Source organism: Orbilia oligospora (assembly GCF_000225545.1).
Source record: "Orbilia oligospora ATCC 24927 unplaced genomic scaffold scaffold00006, whole genome shotgun sequence".
Lineage (NCBI taxonomy): Eukaryota > Fungi > Ascomycota > Orbiliomycetes > Orbiliales > Orbiliaceae > Orbilia > Orbilia oligospora.
In genome coordinates, this window is record NW_011645563.1 from 1,387,394 (window position 1) to 1,410,153 (window position 22,760).

The 22,760-nt window shown below is 46.5% G+C and overlaps 8 protein-coding genes across 8 annotated transcripts; 2 read left to right on the forward strand and 6 right to left on the reverse strand.

Moving 5' to 3' along the window:
- Window positions 1-4,181: 4,181 nt before the first annotated feature.
- AOL_s00006g421 (uncharacterized protein) lies at window positions 4,182-5,675 on the reverse strand (the record flags this gene model as incomplete). The annotated part of the gene is made up of 3 exons (XM_011119730.1): window positions 4,182-4,494; window positions 4,564-5,390; window positions 5,499-5,675. 3 exons carry the CDS (start codon window positions 5,673-5,675, stop codon window positions 4,182-4,184), a joined length of 1,317 nt encoding a protein of 438 aa, XP_011118032.1.
- Window positions 5,676-5,985: 310 nt separating this feature from the next.
- Window positions 5,986-9,838, forward strand: AOL_s00006g422 (uncharacterized protein; the record flags this gene model as incomplete). The annotated part of the gene is made up of 4 exons (XM_011119731.1): window positions 5,986-6,068; window positions 6,149-8,127; window positions 8,186-9,591; window positions 9,662-9,838. 4 exons carry the CDS (start codon window positions 5,986-5,988, stop codon window positions 9,836-9,838), a joined length of 3,645 nt encoding a protein of 1,214 aa, XP_011118033.1.
- A 499-nt stretch (window positions 9,839-10,337) lies between these two features.
- Window positions 10,338-11,144, forward strand: AOL_s00006g423 (uncharacterized protein; the record flags this gene model as incomplete). Its single annotated transcript, XM_011119732.1, has 2 exons — window positions 10,338-10,380; window positions 10,483-11,144. 2 exons carry the CDS (start codon window positions 10,338-10,340, stop codon window positions 11,142-11,144), a joined length of 705 nt encoding a protein of 234 aa, XP_011118034.1.
- Window positions 11,145-11,827: 683 nt separating this feature from the next.
- Window positions 11,828-12,439, reverse strand: AOL_s00006g424 (uncharacterized protein; the record flags this gene model as incomplete). Its single annotated transcript, XM_011119733.1, has 1 exon — window positions 11,828-12,439. The coding sequence occupies one exon, from the start codon at window positions 12,437-12,439 to the stop codon at window positions 11,828-11,830; it is 612 nt and encodes a 203-aa protein (XP_011118035.1).
- A 177-nt stretch (window positions 12,440-12,616) lies between these two features.
- AOL_s00006g425 (uncharacterized protein) lies at window positions 12,617-12,940 on the reverse strand (the record flags this gene model as incomplete). The annotated part of the gene is made up of 1 exon (XM_011119734.1): window positions 12,617-12,940. The coding sequence occupies one exon, from the start codon at window positions 12,938-12,940 to the stop codon at window positions 12,617-12,619; it is 324 nt and encodes a 107-aa protein (XP_011118036.1).
- A 504-nt stretch (window positions 12,941-13,444) lies between these two features.
- Window positions 13,445-14,603, reverse strand: AOL_s00006g426 (uncharacterized protein; the record flags this gene model as incomplete). The annotated part of the gene is made up of 2 exons (XM_011119735.1): window positions 13,445-14,173; window positions 14,277-14,603. The coding sequence occupies 2 exons, from the start codon at window positions 14,601-14,603 to the stop codon at window positions 13,445-13,447; spliced, it is 1,056 nt and encodes a 351-aa protein (XP_011118037.1).
- Window positions 14,604-15,221: 618 nt separating this feature from the next.
- Window positions 15,222-15,500, reverse strand: AOL_s00006g427 (uncharacterized protein; the record flags this gene model as incomplete). Its single annotated transcript, XM_011119736.1, has 1 exon — window positions 15,222-15,500. The coding sequence occupies one exon, from the start codon at window positions 15,498-15,500 to the stop codon at window positions 15,222-15,224; it is 279 nt and encodes a 92-aa protein (XP_011118038.1).
- Window positions 15,501-15,563: 63 nt separating this feature from the next.
- On the reverse strand, window positions 15,564-22,525 carry AOL_s00006g428 (uncharacterized protein; the record flags this gene model as incomplete). The annotated part of the gene is made up of 8 exons (XM_011119737.1): window positions 15,564-15,839; window positions 15,921-18,486; window positions 18,540-18,706; window positions 18,761-19,099; window positions 19,155-21,019; window positions 21,091-21,236; window positions 21,309-21,486; window positions 21,667-22,525. 8 exons carry the CDS (start codon window positions 22,523-22,525, stop codon window positions 15,564-15,566), a joined length of 6,396 nt encoding a protein of 2,131 aa, XP_011118039.1.
- Window positions 22,526-22,760: the final 235 nt, after the last annotated feature.

Here is a 22,760-nt window from a genome sequence, read left to right on the forward strand (position 1 = left end):
ACGTGGGTGGCGGCCGGAAATGGCGATGTTAGAGATTTGGAGGTCCCTTCCCCCCCTGCCGTCCTCTAATTTGTTCAGCTGGTATGTAAGTACCTGCGTGTGTGTCTGTGAAGACCAACCAGAGAAGCAGAAGAAGAAACAGTATGTTCCTGACGGAAGAAGAACTTTGGAAACTTGTTGGAAAGTATATAAACGAGAGACCGAAGTTTGATAGAATTCCCTAGAAGAGCATATTCTTTTATTTCCCGATGTGGATTTTACCCCGATATTTTTCAGTTTTTTTGAGTTCGTGAAGTTGGATTTTGGGTTATTCGGAACTACGGCGTCGGGGAGCTTTGAATTCGAAGTGAAGCTGCAAGTTGCAATTGGTCCGAGCGCCAGGAAGTCAAACTCAATCGCTAGATCGGGGCCGAACGGAAAATATATGCAGGAGAGACTTTTTAAGGATCGTAGAAAGATGAGTGGCTGGAGTTTTGGATTCAAAAGCCTATCCCTTCCAGAGACCCGTCCGAGCTCAATTGATCAAGGCCTGAAAAATAGGTAGTGCCTGGCCTGTTGAAGAAGTAATTCAGGAGAAGAAGAAGAACCCGAGTCAAGACTCGACACGGGCGACCGAGCAGGCTAAAGGATGATAATATTTAGCGTTATTAGGACAAGTCGCTCTTTCCAATTCGCCGTTAATGCTTGCGGCATATCATATCATATCAGATCATATCATGCATGCACTCAGGATGTAAGTACTATGTGAATATCTGTGTGATGTGTGGATCTGTCCAAACAGGTTAACACCGCGCGCGAACGTTTAGTAAAACGAAATGAAATTAACAGTCAAATAAAATAAAAAACGACAATCATACAAGATAATAAAAGATATAAAACGAAATAATAATATAAATTTGCATGGAAAAAGTACTTTTCGATAGTGAAAATCTGAAACGAGTTTGAAGATACATGTCGATAGATCCTATACTCGTAGCAAGGCTGGGGATATGCTATACCAGCTAACTGACTTACTTCTTCGAATGCGATGTATTGCATGCACGGACGGTAACGATGCATGCAATTGCAGTTGATTTTTGAACTTTAAAGGGTGAGCGAGTCAGATTATTCGGTCGACAGGAAGCAGACTCGGCGAACCTGCTGCAATGCGATGAGATGAGATAGCTAGCCGGCAATTTGCTGCAGCTGTATGTTTGTATGTGCGTCTGTCGGTGTGAAGTAGTATGTTTGGTCGATGTTTCGATATAATATCGATATCAGATGACAGCCATCCGAAATTCAAGTCTAAGAACAGAGGCGAGGTACAAGAACTGAAAAGAAAAGAAAAATTAAAACAAAAAGGACGGAGGGAGAAACTAGAAAAGCCCAAAAGATTGATTTGTTCAATTGGCATTCCCTCGATTCCAATTCCAAGGAAGAGAAAAAACCCGATCTGTCTGGGTCTGTCTGTCTGGGACTGGGTGGTGGAGCCTTCGAAACGGTAGTTCTTAGCGGTTAGGCGCACGTCGCTCCACCACGCCATTCTTTTTTGCCTGCAGCACCACTGTACGATCCTTATTCCTAAAATACTACAAGCACAGCATGAACGACAATCAATTATTATTATCTGATGGGCGCATTCATGTGCCGGACAACCTGCCTGCCAGCCCTGCATTTTAAAATTTACGGATACAGCTGGCTAGTCCTACTCGAGTTGGCGCTGGCCTGTGATACCGATTGTGCGATGATCGATGATACCGACTTCCAGTAAGTACTCATGTATATCACGACTGTCACGTTCCCACCAGATTGATCTCATGTTTTACACATGCTTATAGTTACTTACTTATATACTTAGGCTCTTCAAATTGTATGTTAACCCCTCAATTGTTCATCCGAAAATGCTGAACGGATCGAAATCAAGCGAGAGAGGCTCATGACATCCAAAAACCACTCAGAACGGCAACCAAAGCCTGTTCATGACTTTTCCAGTTGATCGGACTTGCAAACCTCAAGTCAAGCTTGGTGAGCTCGAGCTCATACCCATGTCCTTTCACAAAGTTAAACAATGCATCCCAGCCAATCTTCCCACAGGAAGACATAAATACTCATCTCTAAAACCCCATTCCAACGTTCATGAAACATCTTTTCTCAAAATATTTTCCTTTATGGACTAACACCCCACAATAGAAATAGAAAAAATATTTTTTAAAAAAATAAGGATAGAAAAGCGAGCTAACGAGTTATGCAAGCGAGGGCCGAAATCGACATTCATTCATGCGAACCTGCTTTGACAATACAGAGCAGGTCTCGTACGTATCCCGTTCCCCACCAGGCGTTCGTTTGCAGCTGCTCTGATTGGAGCCTTGAACCTCGCTTTGCCTTCTGTCCCCCTCTACCACCCTGGCCTACTTTTTAGGTCTGCTTGTCTATGACAAGGGTAAGAGGACCCGCACGTCATGTAAAATCCTTTAGCGAAAAACAGGCGATGTGGGTATGTGGATAGGACAGCTTGGCGAATTGACTAACAATTCGTATCGTATGCCAGATCAGGATTAATATCGTTCATCTTAGTTTCGATTTAATTTTGAATGGAGTCATTGACTACTAAATAAGTACTTACCTAGGTCATAGTATCGATCAAAATCATCGATGTATGCACAATGATATTGATTTTGCATAGAATGTTCGAGTTGTGGGTGTTATAAAATACCATTCGTTCAAACAGATATCAGACTGGAATGCTCGTTCTATCTGCATATGAAAGCGGGACGCTAGCGCTAGCATTCTTGCCCGCTTCGATTAAAATTAAATTACGATGGAGGTACACTCATTATATAAATCTGTATGAAGTCACCATCGATTTCCTCGTTGGCATCGGTCTTGTTGATTGTAGTTATTATCATGCACTGTACTCTAACTTTTATGGGGGGAAAATTTCGACTTGAAGTTCATCTATTGATTGGTTCATGAGACAAGTCCTTCCAGGTACTCTAAAGTACTCGCGACAATGCTAAAATGTCTCTCTAATTATAATACTATCCCGGGTTCGAAAGCTTAAGGAGGAATTCTTGGTTAACAGAAAAAATCTTAATTACTAAAGATATACAAATGTACTGACTTTTAAACGGGTAAACTCTAGAATTATTGCCTTTTCGAGTAACTTTTTAAATAACGACTCAACTTTGAAATTACCTTTTTTGTTCGTCTCTTTTTTCCCTCTTCAACTTTCACCACACCCACAACGAAAAAAAGAAAGATTCAAGGTTCACAAAAGAATTCGAAAGGAAGGGAGAGATAAAAGCTAAAATCTTACCGTTCCTGAACTATCCCATCTCCGGCATCTTTCAAACAAGAATCAAAAGCTCCAGCGAATAAAGAACAGTGAACATCCAACCAATCACCCACGATCTTCGTTTGTTCCACCTGAATGCGGTCGCTGTTACGGGATTGCATCTTCCCATCAGCCCGTGTTCGCACATGAACCCCACAAAAAAAAGGAATACTTCAAAATAACAATTCTAATTGATATCGATAACCGAGAGCTCCAGGCTGCAGTTCCAACTTCGGCGATACGGTGGGGTATATGGTCTGTGTCGTTATACATATATCTGGCCTGCCGCTGTTCGGTTCCGTCGATTTCTGGAGGGTTTGAGCTCTGAGGTGGGTATGCAAAGGCAAGGTATACACGTTTTTCTTGGATTTCTTGGATTTCCCTTGGATTTCAATTCTGTTGGTTGGTTTTCCAACAAAAGGCTTGCATGCTTGATGGGTATAGTATGTGATGGAAGGGTCAATGGGCTGTATGTGTATGCATGGGATATAATGACTGGCAACTGGAACTCTCAAATCGGAGACTTTGTCTTGTTGGACCTCCATCAGTTAAGACAGCCTAATAAACACGCGGTAGATCCTTCTTCCTTCTAGAAGCTTGTCCGGGGAGATGCAATAACGGGTTATATCTCCGGTCAGTGCATTATAGTTGGTGGCGAATGTGCGATTGGAGTTGTATATATTCTTTCCACTAACCGTAGAATTCTGCTTAATCACAATCCCTGGCCGATCATAGATATGTTATGTATGAGATGTTGGTTGGGTGAATCATTAAGAATATCGACTCTATGTTGGTAGTCCTCAGTGCTAGTTGAGGCTGTGAAAATCAGATAATTGCAAAAGACAAAGGCATATTCATTAATTTGGTGTCATGTCTTTTTTGTCCGCCTCTTGTTTGTCGACTTTGGTGTATCTGTCGCGGAAGCCTCTGCGGTTATCGTATCAGTTTCGTCACTGAATGCGACCTTCTTGCCGCAATATTTTTGGCTCTTCGGCTTCGGTGTCACATCTTTCTCTTTTGATTTAGACTCTTTGGCTGCCTTTGCCTCTGCTTCTTCATCCTTCTTCTTCTGCTTGGCCCTCTCAAGTGCTGCCGCTTTCTCTATCTTAGCAACTTGTGCTTTTGATACCTCGAACAGCTGCTGCCCGAGGATCTCAGACTCAATCTCAGGCTTTCGATATCTAAAAGCGTATTAGCACTACCTCTCTCATAACCACTACAACGTGGGAAGAAGGGGAAGAAATACGTACGGCGAAACCTTACACTCCCTAATCAATGCCCCTCCTTTCCCCTTCCCAAATTCGGGATCATACAATCCCGCAAAAAAACCCTGCGCACCTTCATCCGTCGACTTCAAGACCACCCACCAAAGCGGCCATGTAACCAAATACCCCAACAATCCAACCACACTCCCCAAAGATAACCACCTTCTAGTCCCAGGACTCCTCATAATCCCCGGATCCACGCACCAAATCTTCACGTTGGTCGGCATTCCATCAGGTCTCTTATACTCATCGAACTGCTTTTGAACCTCCGCCACCAAAGCCATTACCGCAATCTTTGCCGCTCCATAGATCAACCAAGGCCTTCTGCCGGGGTACCTCCTCTCCAAAAACTCCGGATCGTTAAGATCCAACTCTCCAAGTATATAAGCCGCACAAGTAGAAACTAAAATCCTAACATCCCTATCCGGTGGCTGAACCTTCAACGCAGGCATCATCAATGTCAAAAAATGATAGTAGGCAAGGTAATTAACCCCCCAATGAGCCTCCACCCCATCCTTTGTCACCGTTCTAGCTGAAAACGGCGGAGCCATGACACCGGCTGCGAGAACAATACTGTCTAGCCTTCGGGGCGGGGCGTTGTCTAGCCATTTTGTACAGAATAGACGTATGCTGTGGAGGGATGAGAGGTCGCATTCTTCGGCGTAGATTAGGTTGTTTGAGTATTTTTTTCGAAGGTCGGAGATGTAGTCTATTAACCAGTAGTCTTGGGTTGAACGAACCAAGAGGACGATTTGGGCGCCTTTGGAGGCTAAGTCGTGTACTATTGCTGCACCGAGGCCGGATGTACCGCCCTAATATATTTGTTTAATCATATTAGTTACAAGAACCCTGTAGCTTGAAGCATAGCATGAAATCCTGATTGATGAATATATCGAAAATAAACTAAAAAGAAGACTTACAGTAACCATCACGACCTTCCCATGCATTACACGTTCAACCTTATTCGTCTCCCCACCGAAGAACCAACGGAGAATGTAGATTAAGACAGCCCATGGTAAGACCCGTAGTATCGTCGGTAAGTACGGAACGGATGAAGCGCCCTCAGAAAAGACCTGACCCAAAAACTCGACGGGCATGATGGGGGAAACGAACAAAAAGCCCTGGCAATTGAAGCTTTGAAGCCCTCGTCACCGGGTACGGAAGGAAGGAGAACGTGGAAAGTATGCAAGCTTAGAACATGACAAGGGTAAGCTTGACGAGTGGCGAATGTGTTGTGGTTGCAGTTCTCGCGTTTCGATGTCTTGGCGTTCGGGCCAAAGAAGAAAGAACGAAGAGGCATCCTTTTGCGACTCACCAACTCGAGGAAAAGAAGGTTCACGAACTTCTTTCAACAATCCTTCGACAATCGCCCTGCTTCTGAAGTTCGGTATTCGATACGATATCAATATGAGTCTCGAGGACTTACAAAGCCTTGAGCTGCTCTCGCTCGTCTCGAAAATTACCACGGAGCTAACGAATCACTTGGGCATGTACGTGTCTTCACAATCAGACCTGTTTCTCTTTCTATCTAAGGTTCCCAAAAGCATGCTTTACTAACAGAACATCACAGAAATGACAAGACTCTCGCGGAATTCATCATAAACCTCCATAATGACTCCAAATCACTCTCCGACTTCAAGTCCCACCTTACATCCATGGGCGTCGACTTCCCGAACTCGCTGGCGGAATCTATCGACCGGTTGATTCTAACGATGCACCCACGGCACAAGAACAAAGGGAAGAAAAAGCAAGTTGAAGACGAAGATGAAGATATGGGTGGGCTATCTGCATTCGAAGATTTGGAAAAGAAGTCGAGGGTGTTCAAAGGTCTAGCATTGCCTGATGTCGATGACGCGCCGTGGAAGGCTGAATACGAAAAGGCGGAGAAGGATGCCGGCGAAAAGGGCGCGAAAAATAAGGAGGAACCAGATGCGATTGATGATACGCTAGCCTTGTTGGAAAGCTTGGAAGGGAAGGTTCGGGCAGAGAGGAATAGAAAGAGGACGAGAAGTCCGAGCCCAATAAGAGAGGATAGAGATGGGAGGTATGGGAAGAGCAGAAGGCGAAGTCGGGATCGGAGTCCGGGATATGGCGGTGGGAGAGATCGAAGTCCGAAGAGGAGAGATGGCGACTACGACCGATATGGAAGGAATGGAGGCCGCGATAAGGAGAGAAGGGGCAGACGACAAGATGATTATGGCGATGATGAGGAATTCAAGCGGCCGCCTGCTAAGGAATTAGATGATGCGCCAACTATGTTCAAAATCTATGACGGTGTTGTGTCGGGGGTCAAGGACTTTGGCGCCTTTGTCAACCTGAGGGGTGTGAAGGGGAAGGTTGATGGCCTAGTCCACATTTCTGCGATACAGAATCAAGGGCGGGTTAACCATCCTTCAGACTTATTATCGCGAGGCCAGCCGGTGAAAGTGAAGGTTATATCGATTGAAGGTACTCGAATCGGGTTATCAATGAAAGAGGTAGACCAGGAAACTGGGAGAGATTTGATCCCAGGGAAGAGAATAGGGACCGGCGCGAACACATCTAAGTTATCCGGAAGGTTTGGAGCGCACGAGGAAGTCCCGGTATTTGAAGATGATGATGATAACAAGGGGAAGAACAAGAAAAGATTAACGTCTCCAGAGAGATGGGAGATCAAACAACTTATTGCGTCCGGTGCACTCAGCGCGAAGGATTACCCTGATATCGATGTCGTCAACGATGAGGTTGAAAACGGCGGAGAGTTGGAAGAAGACGTTGATATTGAAGTTCGAGAAGACGAACCGCCTTTCCTTGCGGGACAGACGAAACAAAGTTTGGAATTGTCTCCTATTCGTGTGGTCAAGGCGCCCGATGGATCAATGAACCGTGCTGCCATGTCTGGAACTACTTTGGCAAAGGAAAGAAGGGAATTACGACAACAGCAACAGCAGGATGCGGCGTCCGAAGCTGCCCAAAACATCGACCTTCAGGCCCAGTGGAACGACCCTATGGCTGGTGAGCGACAATTCGCCACTGACATCCGGAATCAAGTTTCCAAGGCTGGTGATGTGCCAGAATGGAAGCGGGTTGCAATGGGCAAGAACGAGAGCTACGGAAAGCGAACATCGCTGTCTATAAAGGAACAGAGGGAATCGCTCCCTGTGTTTAAGCTTAGAGACAAAGTTATCGAGGCGGTTCACGACAACCAGATTCTCATTGTCGTCGGTGATACTGGGTCTGGAAAAACGACACAGATGACACAGTATCTTGCTGAAGCAGGGTTTGGAGATCGCGGTATCATCGGTTGTACCCAACCTAGACGTGTGGCGGCCATGTCCGTCGCAAAACGTGTAGCTGAGGAGGTGGGATGTAAGCTCGGCCAGGAAGTTGGATATACCATCCGTTTTGAGGACTGCACAAGCCCGGAAACCAAAATTAAATACATGACAGACGGTATGCTTCAGAGAGAGATCTTGCTGGACCCTGATTTGAAGAGGTACTCCGTGATCATGTTGGACGAGGCCCACGAGAGAACGATCGCCACTGATGTTCTCTTCGGACTTTTAAAGAGTATGTATTCTGATTCTCCTCTTCTGATTTGAGCTGCAAGCTAACAACAAATCCATAGAAACCGTCAAAAGGCGGCAGGATCTGAAGATCATCGTAACATCTGCTACGCTTGATGCCGAGAAATTCTCCCACTACTTCAATGAGTGTCCGATTTTCTCGATCCCTGGTCGTACTTTCCCCGTGGAGATTTTGTACACCAAGGAACCGGAATCGGATTATCTTGACGCTGCCTTGATTACCGTTATGCAAATCCATTTGTCGGAACCACCTGGTGATATCTTGGTGTTCTTGACAGGTCAAGAAGAAATTGACACGGCATGTGAGATTCTTTACGAGCGTATGAAAGCCCTTGGACCAGCCGTACCCGAGCTCATCATTCTTCCCGTCTATTCCGCCCTACCTTCCGAGATGCAGAGTAAAATTTTTGAGCCTGCACCACCTGGCAGCAGAAAAGTCGTCATCGCTACAAATATTGCCGAAACTTCAATTACAATTGATCAAATCTATTTCGTCATCGATCCCGGTTTTGTCAAGCAGAACGCATTCGATCCAAAGTTGGGAATGGACTCTCTCGTTGTGACCCCAATTTCTCAGGCACAAGCCAAGCAAAGAGCTGGTCGTGCTGGTCGTACAGGTCCTGGAAAGTGTTATAGGTTGTACACCGAAGCTGCCTTCCAGAGTGAAATGCTTCCGTCCTCGATTCCTGAAATTCAGCGTCAGAATCTTGCCCATACGATTCTAATGTTGAAGGCCATGGGTATCAACGATCTGTTACATTTCGACTTTATGGACCCCCCGCCAACAAATACCATGTTGAACGCTTTGGAAGAACTCTACGGCCTTGGAGCCCTAGATGATGAAGGACTGCTCACCCGTCTTGGAAGAAAGATGGCAGATTTCCCCATGGACCCGGGTCTCAGCAAGGTTTTGATTGCATCTGTGGATATGGGCTGCTCCGATGAGATGCTCACGATCGTAGCGATGTTACAAGTTCAAACTGTGTTCTACAGACCGAAGGAGAAACAACAACAGGCCGACCAGAAGAAAGCCAAATTCCATGACCCTCACGGTGACCATCTGACGTTCTTAAATGTCTATACCTCCTGGAAACAAAACAACTTTTCGAGTCCATGGTGTTTTGAAAACTTTATCCAAGCCCGTTCCATGCGTCGCGCCCAGGATGTTCGACAGCAATTAGTCTCTATCATGGAGAGGTACAACAACCGAATCATTAGTTGCGGAAGGAATACTATGAAGGTGCGACAGGCGCTTTGTACTGGATTCTTCAAGCACGCGGCACGGAAGGATCCAACTGAAGGGTACAAGACTTTGACGGAGGGGACGCCGGTTTATATGCATCCCAGTTCGGCGCTGTTTGGAAAGCCTGCGGAGCATGTTATTTATCACGAATTGGTGCTGACGACGAAGGAGTACATGCACTGTACGACGGCCATTGAACCGAAGGTATGTTTTCTCAAATCATCCCCTAAACTTCTTCTACCGGAATTAATACTGATGTAAATTCTTGTTATAGTGGCTTGTTGATGCGGCCCCCAGATTCTTTAGAGTCGCGCCAACGGATAGGTTGAGTAAGAGGAAGAGGAACGAGAAGATTCAACCATTGTACAATAGGTTCTCCGACGGAGACGACTGGAGATTATCGGCACAAAGAAGACAAGGAAGAGGTGGAGGTGGTGGTACTTGGGGTTAAAGCATGCTGTAATGCTATTGTCCGGGGCTCCTATTTTGTTAATTTAGGATTTGAGAAGCTGGAATTACATAATTGTGTATTTTGATAATTTAGAAAGAGATGTATGTATGAGTAACGAAGTCAAGGATGAATCCTCTCTCTCCCCGGCCCAAGCCTAGTTTTGTGGGTCCTCCCTTTACAGAACAGCTCCAAAAGCGCAATAACATTATATTAGTTTTATTCCTAATGGCCAGAAGCATAAGACGAATGACTCCCAGCCTAGTGGAATCCTAGTTTGGTGGTGGATTGTACGCATTCCGTGTTGGGAGTAATCCTAAATGGCAGAAATGCCGGGGTTTTATATAAACCGGAGCTATACCATAGCTCCCTCCAAAGCTCCACCAGCGCCAAACTCCAACCGGCTTCAAGAAAAAACATCATCGATCGAACAACCACCGTAACAATAATCTACACCTTTAAAGAAGCCATCTCAGTCAAATAGACAATAATCACCTTCACGATGTCTGAAATCAAACGTGTCGCCTTCATTCCTCTTGAATCCAGTATGTCATGTCATCCCACTTCTACCCCTCCACGCGTCTACCCACCAAAGAAATAACAAGGACTATTTTACTAACCACCTCCAAAACCTCCCCCCAAATCAGACCCAGATACCTTCAACTCCCTTGCTCTCAAACTCGGCCTCTCCCCCGCCCTCTCCTTCACCGACGTCTACTCCCTAACCGAAGAATCCCTTCTCTCCTTCATCCCACGCCCCGCCCACGCTCTAATCCTAATCTACCCAACCAGCGATGACCCAACAAAGCAAAACAACCATCTATACGCCGAAGCCAAAGCCGACGGCCCAGTCCTCTACATCAAACAAACCATCAAAAACGCCTGCGGTCTAATGGCACTCCTCCACTCCGTCCTAAACGGCGCTGTAGCCGAAAAACACCTCTTACCGGGCTCGAACCTCGCGGCGTTATTGGAGGAAGCTAAACCGTTGGATCCTTATGCTAGAGCTGAGTTGTTGATTAAATCACCGAGTTTGGCGGCTGCGCATAAGGAGGCTGCTGAGGCTGGGGAGACTGAAGCTCCTGATGCTGAGGCGGAGGTGGATTATCATTACATTGCGTTTGTGAGGGGTACAGACGGCGCGGTTTACGAGATGGATGGGAGTCAGAAGACCGGTGAGAGGAAGATTGTGGAGTCTTCTGGTGAAGATTTGTTGGCTAGTGAGGAGGTTAGGAATGCGGTTGGGAAGATTATGCAGGATACTGGGAGTGTTCATTGTGGTATTTTGGCACTCGTGGAGGGGGCGTGACGGTTACCCACGAAGCCTAGATTGTGAAGATTTGGGGGGGCGGATATAAGAGGTGGGGGTTGGATCTTGGGTTTGTAGGTGTTACTTTTGGATTTATAGTTCATCTTCTTAAAAGAACAAAAAAAGGGTGTTCAAGGCGATGTCGGTTCTTCTTTTGGTCATTGCATGGTCCGGTCTTGTGGGTAATGTTATCAGCATACACGACTAGGCGGCTGCATTTCCGTCTTGTAATACTGAGCTATTGCAATATTATAATACCGCAGGATTCTATAATCTTAGGTTCGGTTTTAACATTTGTACCCGATAGTGGCCATTGTTCTGCGAGGTATCGTCTTGTAATATTAGGCAAAGCTGATACCACTTGGAACTCGTTATCACGGGCGACAATATATACACCACTCGCACGGTGCGTCATATTGTAATTATAATATTGGTAGTCTGGTCCACCATCTAATTGTAAACTTATAGGTACTTGATCACACTAATCAATTAAACCTAGTTGAGCCTATTAACCAAGTCTAAAAGCCATAGAAAGGCGTTCCAGAGACCTGAGATATCGATCTCGAGATTAGAATAGTAAACTCCCTATGGCCCAGTCCTTACCATCTCCCCAAACGTTAACCCGAAGAAAAGTACTTGCAATAAAGAGAACTCCTGTCTGCACATATACCCCCCCCCAAACCCTACGCCAGCATCAACCGCCCACCAATAACCACCCAATAAATCTTTCCAAACTTCGGGGAAGGTAAAACCAGAATCCTCCTTCTCCAATCCTCCCTGCCCCTCCATTCACGAGTACACTCCTCAATAACCTCCTCCACCAAGTTCGGAGAATCCGTTTCAATACGGGTCACCCAATTCACCTCAGGCTTCCACAAACAATTCATAAGCGGATAAGTTGTCTGAATCACCTCCCTAAAGGCGCAATTCCTAGCACGTTGAAGATCTTTTGTAGCAAAACCACCTTCGTGTGTCTGGAGTCCCTGCAGGCATATAGCGTCCCCATCTCCTCTCACTGTGACGTTTATTTCACCTCCAGGGATATATTGTCGCAACGGGCCGTCGAGCGAATCCTCAAGTCTTTGGCAGGCGAATAGGAGGATCTTTGTACAGTCAGGTCTTGGACCCTGCTGTACTGGAGAATCTGGAAAGAATTTGAGTTGATCATAGAAAGAGAATTGGACGTCAAGGTTGATCTGGATTTTACGGATGAGATGGCTATATTCAGGCGAAGGGAAACGTCTGCCTCGGGGGCAGGTTTCTCGTGGGGCGCAAAGATTGAAGCCAGATGACATATAAGATATATAGCGTCTGATAGAGGGGGTGTAGTAATATCTCCTATAAACAATTTAGTACATCGTCCATATGCGTATATATATACGTCTTTCTTTTAACATGCCAGACCGATGTGTAAGTACATATGGAGGAAGAAGAAAAAGAACCAGAAGAAGAATGAGAAGATGGAAAGACACTCACCCCTTCCTATACTGATAATGGATTACCTCCCACGGAGCCGTATATTCAACATCACAGTTATCAAACTCACGATCCGACCATTTCGCCACAATCCGAATAGGGAAAACCATTTGAGTATAGAAAACCCAAGACGCTTCATCATGGATTTGCTTGTTAAGCCTCAAAATCGAAAGACTGCTAAAATTGGGTGGTGATGATAATCTTCGACCGCGAGTGCGTTCATGTCCCCTTTGGCCATATCGTCGAGGATTAAAGCCGTGGAGAAGGACAAGTTGATATATCTCGTCTCGGAGTTCACGTGGTAGTTCCAGAAATGACATTGGGGAGTTAGTGTTCATTGGAATGGTTCTTAGTTATGGGATAACTGGATGGTAATGATGAAGCTGTTTGAATATTGAAGACGTATATACTTAAGTACCTAGATATAGTAGACAACTGGGAAGCAGAGACTTATAAGTGCTTGAGTACTGTACAGCTGGACCTGAGTAGTAATGGACCTGAGAGTATAGTAGTAGACTACCATGGCTACCAACTGCGCCTGACTACACAGCTGCTACTCTTATATCTCGCATTCTGCCTTTGTTGCTATGTCGTCCACTGTTACTAATATCAGTATGCCCTTTATCAACATTAAGCGAGAGCGGAATAGATGATTAGATAGAGGCGGTCTTCAATTTCAGATTCATACGTATGTACAAAAGCAACGACCCCTTCATGACATAGCCTCGAATCCAACTTTGGCAATGGCGATATAAAAAGCCATATTATAATATACAAGAGGGAACGTTAACCCCCTGTCCAACGACCATCATTATCACTCTAAATTACCTCCCCATCCTCTTCTTCTTCTTCCCTCCCGTATCAGATACATTCGCTCGATTCGTCACGCAAAGCTTATGCACCGCCAACCGTTTATCCCAACAGCTGCTAGTCCCTAAAACCACACTCTCAACTTCCTCCGCGAACCTCTCCGGTAAACTCTTCATCCTCTTCTTTCCGTCAGCAGCTTGTAACATCCATTGTAAGGCCTTCCTCCTCCTTGTCTTGACTGGCAAGGGGACAGGTACTTGGTTAACACTGCCTCCGGATCCACGAGTACTCTTGAGTTTAAACAATGGAGCTATAGAATCAATTGCTGTTTGTAGATATGCCACGGGATCTCCGGGGAGTAATGAAAGATCCGGTGCGTTGGGGACAAGCGGGTATTTCCCTTCTCTGGGTGCAGGCTTTGTACGAAGGATTTGAAGAATCTTTTGTACCGTTGCCTGGGCGGTCGCGAGTTCTCCATGCTTCATGAAACATGGAGTTAATTGTCGTAATAGCGGATGGTCTCTATGGTGAATGCTATGCAGCGCTGGGATCGGTAGGAGAGGAATTGCAGGTCTGTAAGGTGGAACGACGACTTTTGGGGTCGGATTGGAGAATTCGTTCAGGGCATCCGGAGGGAATAGCATGGCTGTTGTTTCGGCAGACAGGAGGGATGTCGTGGGTTTGCTGAGTTCTTCTTTGACGATTTCTGGTGCGTTCTCGACGTCATTTTCCCGCTTGAAGATCTATATTTATATATATAACACCACCCAATTGATCAATATCAGAACCTTGAAATTCTCAAAAATATGTACTTTTCGAGCTGTCATCGAGGGTTCATAAGATTACCTCGCTGGCAGGTGTCCCAAACTCCTCCACATTAACTCCTTCGTCTCCCATGATCTCAGCTGTCTTTGACGCCTCCTCCGTAACTGACCCCTCCGTAAGTTCGGATTCTCCAGATTTCGAATCGCTATAACTTCGTCGTTGATAAAGTGGGGCGAAGCCCGAGGTAGTGGTGGTGGTGGTAGTGGGGCCAAATCGATGAGGCCGCGGGGCGAAGGTCGCGAGACATCGACGGCTCGGTATCGATATCGGTCTTGAGGCGGAACCCAATGGAAGTCGTTCGAGGGCCCTCAAGGCCGACGGCCGTAAGAAAGATAGCGGGGCTGCCATTCCCGATTGGCAGGATGTCGGAAATCCAATGGTCGGCTGGGGTTCTTGAAAGTTGTATGTAGCTCTGACGAAAGATTCGATTCGACGCCGAACGTTGAATTGAAGTTTCGCTAAAAAATTTACAACATAAACAACGCACAAGCCGGCAAAACGGGCACACCAGGAAAAATTCGCCCCTTCTAGTAAAAGAAGCAGATGCATTATTATTTTACAGTCTTCTCAACAGTTACCAAAAGACCAAAGCGAAGTCCATGAAAGCAAGAACGCCTTGAAAATGCATATCGACAATTGAGAAACAACAAATAGTATTAAAAACGACTTTATTTTAGACGAGCCCTTTTCTTTTAGACATAGATTGAGAAGAGGAATTGAATCCTTTGGTATGGATAGTCCACTCAACCGATAGCCTGACGGTGTATTAAACAAAATAAGAAAGGAATATAATAAAAAGAAGAAGAAAGCAGAGGAATTAATATAGAGACGTAGTATCTCCTGATTACGATTCCGCCAGGTATGTTGTGTCCAGCATAATTGGAAGGAGAGGTTCCGTCGGTGATTCCGTGGGAAACAAGAATAAAAAATGAAGGAAAGAAAAAAAGATATGTAAGGAATGTGAAATCACCTCTTGCCTCTTCGGGACTCTCCTTTGGCGCGACCTTCGAGACTGGTAGTGTCGAACGAACCATGAATGGTCTTCCTTCGACTGTTTCGTCTCGTCCGCTCAGGTGTCGGTGTAGCAACCCCTGAGTGGGCCAAAATCTCACGAGCTGGAGCGGAAGCGCGACGACCGTTTCTCGATGCTGCAACCACCGCCTTTGCACTAGATTTCTGCCCGTGTTCTACCTCACCGTCCGATTCATCTCCACCTTCTACACTCTCCTCACTCTCGCTTTCCATCTTCCTCTTCTTGCTCGCCCTTTTCTTCGTCGCGGCAGGCTTTTCCGATGTATTTAACGTTTTCTAATCGTCACCATCATCTCTGCCGCCATCGTCGACAGGCGAGCCGTCGCCCTTCTTCTTACGCCTCTTAGCCGGTTTATGTTGGGGTGGCGGCGTCGTTCCCGTCTTCCGTTTTCGTGGCCTACCTCGAGCACGATGAGAAGCAGCGTCAGCTCCTCCTGCTCCGGGGCCGTCGTCGTCGTCATCATCGTCACCACCACCACCACCGAAAAGGTCGTCGTCTTCGTGTTCGGTAGTACGCTTGAACTCGCTGTCAACGGTGAGAAGCTCCACAAACTATAGGATCTCAAAAATTAGTACTTAACAACGCTCCATTGGCTTACAGAACCGGGAGAAGGAAAGAAAAAAAAAGCTCACTTCTCGAAACTGGTTATCCACTCCAATATCACTATCCAAGGCCATGATTAACTCCCCCATTTCGTCCCACAAACCCCTGCCCCCCATCCCCACAACTCTCGTTGGAGCTTTGGTCAGCTCCTTGGTATTCTTCGCCTTCTTCGCCATCGCTTCAGAAGTAACTCCATAAAGCTTTCTCAAATAGGTCCTCGTATTCCAGCACATATTCAAAACAACGGAGGCCATACACAGTCTCCTCTTAACCAGGGGATCTACAGGCTTTGTAGGCTCCGTGGTGTCAAGACTGATCTGAAGGATATCGGTCTCGATGTGATGAACTACTGTGGTTCCGATGTTCCCCACAATCTTTTCCAGGCCTAATGCGACGAGGTTGACATCTTCGAAGGAGACGTAGTCGAAATATGCTAAATTCTGGAGCACGAATCGCGCGTATGTCAAATGCGATGGAGTAGCCGATACCTGGAGCTTATTAGGATCGAATTCCAGCGCTGCCAACAGATTCCCGAGAAACTTCTTTTTCACTTTCCTGCTGGCGACGGTAAGAGCGTATAGGTTCGCAAGCTTGGAACTGTACGTGGTGCTGTCGGCACCGTCCCCCGATTCAATGACCTCCAACTGGTACTTAAACGCGAGTCGGAAACCTTCCATATAGGCCCTTTCAACAATACTCTCATGCTTTTGGGCCAGTGTTTTGAGTTCTCTCTTAGCCACGTTCTCTATCCTAGCGTCGGGGCAGGTCATCAACGCTACCAAGGCAGGTGTACACTCTTTTGGATGTACTAATCCCTGCCTTAAAACAGAACCGGTGAGCTCAACCGCAGCATACCCGTAATCATCGACAGCGCTCAAAGCGATATCAACGATATAGTGTAAGAACGTTTGTGCAAGAGCCGTAGAAACACCATCTCTTGAAGTCGCGGTACTAGCACCAGTCAGCCTCCCAGGATCGTAGTCAGCGTTTGCGACACTCTCCTTTGACGCTGCCGGAGCCTTGCCTTTCTTTAGCGCTTCTTCAGAACTTCTTTCTTCGGCACTCAAAAAGTCGAATAGACTTTTTAATACCAATGACTTGAATTCCTTTTGGTCTGATTTGAAGACCTCTTCGAAGGCACCGGTAACTTCTAGTCTCATGTATTGTTCAGGGTGGGTTTTGGCAACATTTCCAACTGCTTCAAGTGCTGCCTTACGAACGCTCGGATCAGCATTCTCATTAGCAAAGCGCAGCATAGTATCCACGATGAATTCAGAGACACTAGGGGTTTTAAAAGTGACGTTGCCTTTAGCGAGTCTGAGGCGGATTTCTTTGCTGTATCTTTCAAGTGGGCAGTAATTCCCGACAAGGCCAACGATGCAGATTAACCGGGATATCTTCCTTAACACTTGAGCGTCAAGCTTGCTAGTATCAGCCGTGAAATACGGCTTCAAGATGTTGAAACTCGAACAGAAAACAGCAATTAATCGACCGCTGATGTCGTAAGATTTGTTGATTTCGGAAAGGCAGAAAATCGCTTCCTGCAACTCGGTCATGGGAAGCTTCGAGACATTGGAAAGCAAAGCGGTTGCAACGTCTTCTAGGAACTTCGAGTGAGCAGCCGAAAGGCCAGGTAGAACACATCTGAAGATCACAATTGCAGATCTATAGATAGCCATATCGTCCGTAGAGCTTAGGTTTTTAATGTACGGCTTCAGAATATCTAGTTGGTCGACTCTGAACAAACTCGCCGACGCCCTTGCGAAAACCACCAGCGTGCGCATGATACTCTGTCGACGTAGCTTATCCTCATCGTTGCCTGTTGAATCGACGAGGTCATCAAAAAGGGCCTGCACCATCAACCTGCACACTTTGGAGTTCTGTTCCACTTGTTTGTTTTCGTGGTCTAGAAAATATTGGATCAAGCTGCTGAGAGGCGCGTCGAGCTTTTCGTTCGTGATTGCCACTTTGGTTATAACGCTCACTCGCTCTCTAATTATGACCTTTCCCTTCAAGCTTAGCTCGCCATCTTCGCCATCCCGAAGTTGTGGATAAAATTGATTAATCCAGAGTTCCTCGAATGACTTTCGAGCTTGCTCCGCTACCGCAGATTCATGGTCCACGACCCTCATAAGTAGGCACTTCGCGATATCCACCTTGTGCTCTGGGAAATTTGTGTTGGGGTAGATCTCTCGAAGGAGCTTTATGGCCCTCTTGCGAAGGGGGATATTCATATCGTGCGCTCTGGTGCAAATGGTAGGCAAGACTCGAGGCTCAAGTTCAGGTTTTAGGTTGAGGCATTTGCCGATGATGTCTAGAGCAGAGTCGCGAACTGATGGAGATGCATCTTTACACCGATCTAGCAAGGTAGGGATGAGGCCCTTGTCTTCAAGAATAGATGTATCCTGCTCTACTATATTCATCAACGCTTTGAGACCCTTGCTTCGAGCCGAAGTTTGGTCTCCGCCAATGCTGTAGATCAACCGGGCTAAAATGAGGAGCCTATGACTGCAGAAATCCCCAGCAAGGATGATGAGCAAGTACGCCTGTCGGATTTGCATTGGCGTAGGGTCATTTTTAAAAGCGCCTCTGTCGCTACATATATCCGTTAGTCGGGTCGTTCAAGGTATCGGGGGCTGTACACTTACTTGACTTCATCATCATAAAAATACCATGCCTTTTCCGTAATCATCCCATATAAGTCGCTCGACACGCGGCCTATGTCGGATGCCAGGGAGGCATCCACTTCCTGGCATTGCTGGAAACCCGCGACGAGCCTACTTGCCCACACAGACGCGAAGAACCCCCAAGCAGTCTACCGTCATATTAGCCCAGTGTTAAAAGTTATCCGGATGATCATGTGTCCTACCTGAAGATTATCAGCATCTTCTTTTTGGTCCCTACCCCAAAGATGCTCCAGAATCATTCTGAAAGGGCCCTTCCATAGTATCATCTTGCGAAATACGGCGTCTCGTTCCTCTTTCAATTCATGACCGGCTTTGCCATCAGTATTAGTGTGATAATCGATGTAATTATCAGTTATAACAGAAAGTATTCCATCTATTGTAGAGCTAGAGGGATTTCGGTCTCCGTGGATCTTCTTGAGATGGCTGAACAAGGAGCTGATCTTGGACCCAAGCTTCCCCAAAACTTCGAGGGCGGCAGATTTAGCCGGGACAGATGCCTTTGGATCATCAACAGTGTGGATCTATCGAGCGGGTCAGTCGCGGAAAGGTAAATTAGTTTAGGAGGAGGGAACATACCATCTTAATGCAAATTATCTTTAAAAACAACTCGGCAGCTGGCCATTCCGGGTTGTCGAGAACTTCAAGGAAATCTTCAACCATTAGATCTAATAAGTTCCTGGAGTTACTTGTATCCGAAGATTTAGCAGTATTCAATGCCCTGTTTACTATGTAGGACGTGACATAGGCGGTTTTCTCCTGAGCAGTTTTCATTGAACGCATGATAACTTCTTCTAATTTCATCACGACGGTTTCCGCGTCTCGCGAGTGAGAGCTGCCTTTCGCGGGCCCATCCTCGGAGTTACCACCATTAGCCATCTCTTCGTCAGAATCCACCGCGTTCCGGGAGTTGGATCCATTAGCTCGTTCCTGGTATGTCCCTGCGGATTGAACTAGGTTCATCATGAAAGCACTGATAAGTTGGATGCTTTCATTACCAGGGATCTGGAAGTTTTTCGCGCTCTGACGGCCAACCGGCAATCTCTCCAGATTGCTGAGAACCTCGTTGATGATGCCGTCGCCTTGGTCAGGGTGCCTCGCAAAAATCTTTGCAAGAGCATTCATTGCCGCTAATCTAAGATTTTCTACCTTTTTAACCCCGAACACAGAGTCTTTGTCGCTTGTGGCATTATCGATAAACACCAAAGCGACAGAGGTATAGATCATTTTGATCAGAAAATCCTCAGTAACCTCTTGATTCGAGATCAGCTGAGTCAGGAGCTTGATGATCTTTGTTGTATCTTGCAGCAGGTCCCTCAGGAGCTTCTTTTTAGACATAACAGCTTTAAAAGCCTCTTCCCTGTCTGATCGAAGGGCGATTAGAGGTACAATTGACCCTTCCAGAAGATTCTTGATGACGGTGTGGATAGATGTCAGAAGCTCCTCAGAATACAGCTGTTTTTCTTGTCGCCCGCCGTTCATAACCCGTAGGATAGTTCTACATGCCTTTACCGAGTTCTCCGCGAACGCTATTTTCTTATCCCACTCGGATACGGGGCCCCCTACCTCTGATGGCTCTCCGACGTCTTCGCTCACTTTGACATCTAGGTTTTCTGCAACTTTCAGAGTATTATCACAAGTTTTCAAGAGACGAAGCAGATCATCGAGGTCCATTCTGTCCAGCCGGTTATATAAAGTAACCTGCCTAATAGCGTGGTCAAGTTTCACCTGTGTGCCAACAGAAAGGCACTGACCAGTCGCTTCTGCAGAGTATCCAAGGGCCCCAGGAGGTATAAATGACCCAGAAGAAGTCGCGAGCACGTTCCCAGAGGTATCCGGTTGAAGATTGTCCTCGTCTTCGAAGATCCTAATCAAAATAGCTTGTAGGTTATTTATTGCAGATTCAGCCTTTGCACGGGTGTCTACACTCGAAATTTGTGCTTCGTGCTCGTCTTGGTCTGCTAGCTTGCGTCGCTTCCTTGATTTGAAGTTATCGGGTATTAGAATGCGTGCATCAGCTTCCTGATGGGTAGAGTAATCTGCCGGTGTGAACCCTTCTTTTGGTGGTGGGAGCACGATTGCAGCAAGAAGCTGCCCAGATGAATGATGGTCGGAAATAAGTGGCTTAGCCTTATGAGTCGGAGTGGTATCTCGCTCCTGTTGTAATTTTGTTGGAGTCAAGGATCTGTCGTAGCCATTGATATTACTCCGAGAGGAAGAAACAGGAGGTATCTCAATGTAGAAATTAGAACGAGAGCCTGAAACCTCTGTTGGGGGGAGAGGAGAAGGTTGTGACTGTGGTAGTGGTGGCCGTTGGTGTGTAGATGGGGCGTGGGTAGTAGTCTTTGGCGGCTTCGAAGGAGTCTTGACCTTGGGAACAACGGTAGGAGGTTGGTTCAGAGACTGTTGAGAGTCTTCTAAGGTAGAGAGAGGTGATCTTTTAGCTAGAAAGATACACCAATCGATATTAGCTCCTATTCTTTGTACTAATGTGAGGGTAGTATGGATTCCTTACAGGGTTTCTGATTGTACGTAGGAAGTTTATGGAGGATAGCGGTTTCAAAAGTCCCAAGTCCAGAATTCTGGAGCAAGTCTTCAACCGTAGTTTTAGTAGTAGTACCAGTATTGAGTGGAGACCCAAGCTTGGATTTTTTAAATTCACTGTGAAATTGTTCAGCATTCTCGTTAGCAAACCATGAGATTAGCGTTTGATGAGAGTGAGGAATGGCATACAGCTGTAGACCCTTTTTCTCAATAGTATTGTTGATATAACCACTGATATCGCTCGTAGCCGTCCTAAACCTCTTTGACATAGGGTCCAGCTTGTTGAAGTCTTTCAAAACCTTCCTACCGACTTGTTCGGATTTCGCAGCGAGAGCAGAACCGTCGATAGTTGGAATAGGGATGATATCTAATGAACGTAGGTTAGATCAGCATTGAACCTTAACTTAAAACGAAGAAGAAGAAGCAACCAGCTAGATAAATAAGCAGCTAGCAAAATATTAAAAGATAGAAGAGTCTATGGGTAGACAATCACCAGCACCACAAAGGAAGTAGGCTTATGAAGAGGATGTGATGAAGTGTTACTTACGTCCGTGAAACGGTTGGATAGAAGCGAGAGGAGTATACTGGAGAGCTTCTTCAATGGTATTAGGAGCTTGAACACCTCTGGAAGAAGAGGTAGATTGGGTGGCAGCAGTATATACAGAGCCAGAAGCAGCAGCAGAGGAAGGATGTGAAGGGTAGGAGGTCTGGCGATGCTGTTGAGCTGGAGGTTGTGGTCGAGATTGGTAGAAGTGTTGAGGTTGGTGGGAGCTGGAATGGGAGGGGTTATAGCGGGGAGATGAGGAGGTGGAGTTGGAAGCGGAGGAGCGAGCAGTGGCCGAGTAGTTGTTAGCAGCAGAGGGAGAGCTGTATTGCTGTCGGTGATGCTGGTGGAGGGGCTGTTGTTGTTGAGACGCCATGGGAGGGAGAGGAGGATGATGGTGGCTGTTGTGGGGAGAGGTGGTATAGGCCTGAGGGGGGTATCCACCACCACTGCCACTACTACCACCACTGCCAGGAGGATGCATGATGGTCTGCTGCTGCTGTTGGTGGTGGTGATGATGGTGGTGTCGATGGTTGTTATGAGCGCTGTGATGAGGTCTAGAGGCAGATGTAGAAGTAGTAGGAGAGCCGTACTGCGAGGGCGAAGGAGGTATGTAATTGAAGTTGTAGGAATATCCTGAGTGCTGGGAGCCATAGAAACCCTGCTGAGGCTGCTGCTGAGGGGCGAGGATATGATGATGAGGGGGGTGTTGGTGGGGGGTCCCTTGGCCAGGAGGAGGATGGCTACCACCACCGTACAACTGCTGCTGTTGCTGCTGTTGCTGTTGCTGGGCCTGCTGCTGCTGGGCTTGCTGCTGCTGCTGATGGCTATAGCCATGATACCCCGGATTATACCCTTCCATGGTGGGCGACGACGATTCTATCAATCCCCCTTTTATACGAACTATCTACACATTTCCCTTCCTAGATGGTGATGCAGGTACCGAAAGTCGCGTCGGGTATTCTTTTCTCTTTGTTATCGACAACGGCGCATTTTCCTTCGGTCGGGGTTTTTCGAGTTTATTGTTCCTCCAGAAAGTCGAATACCATATGATATCAATGTTACTGCAACTTGTCCGGTTCGTATGACGATGTATG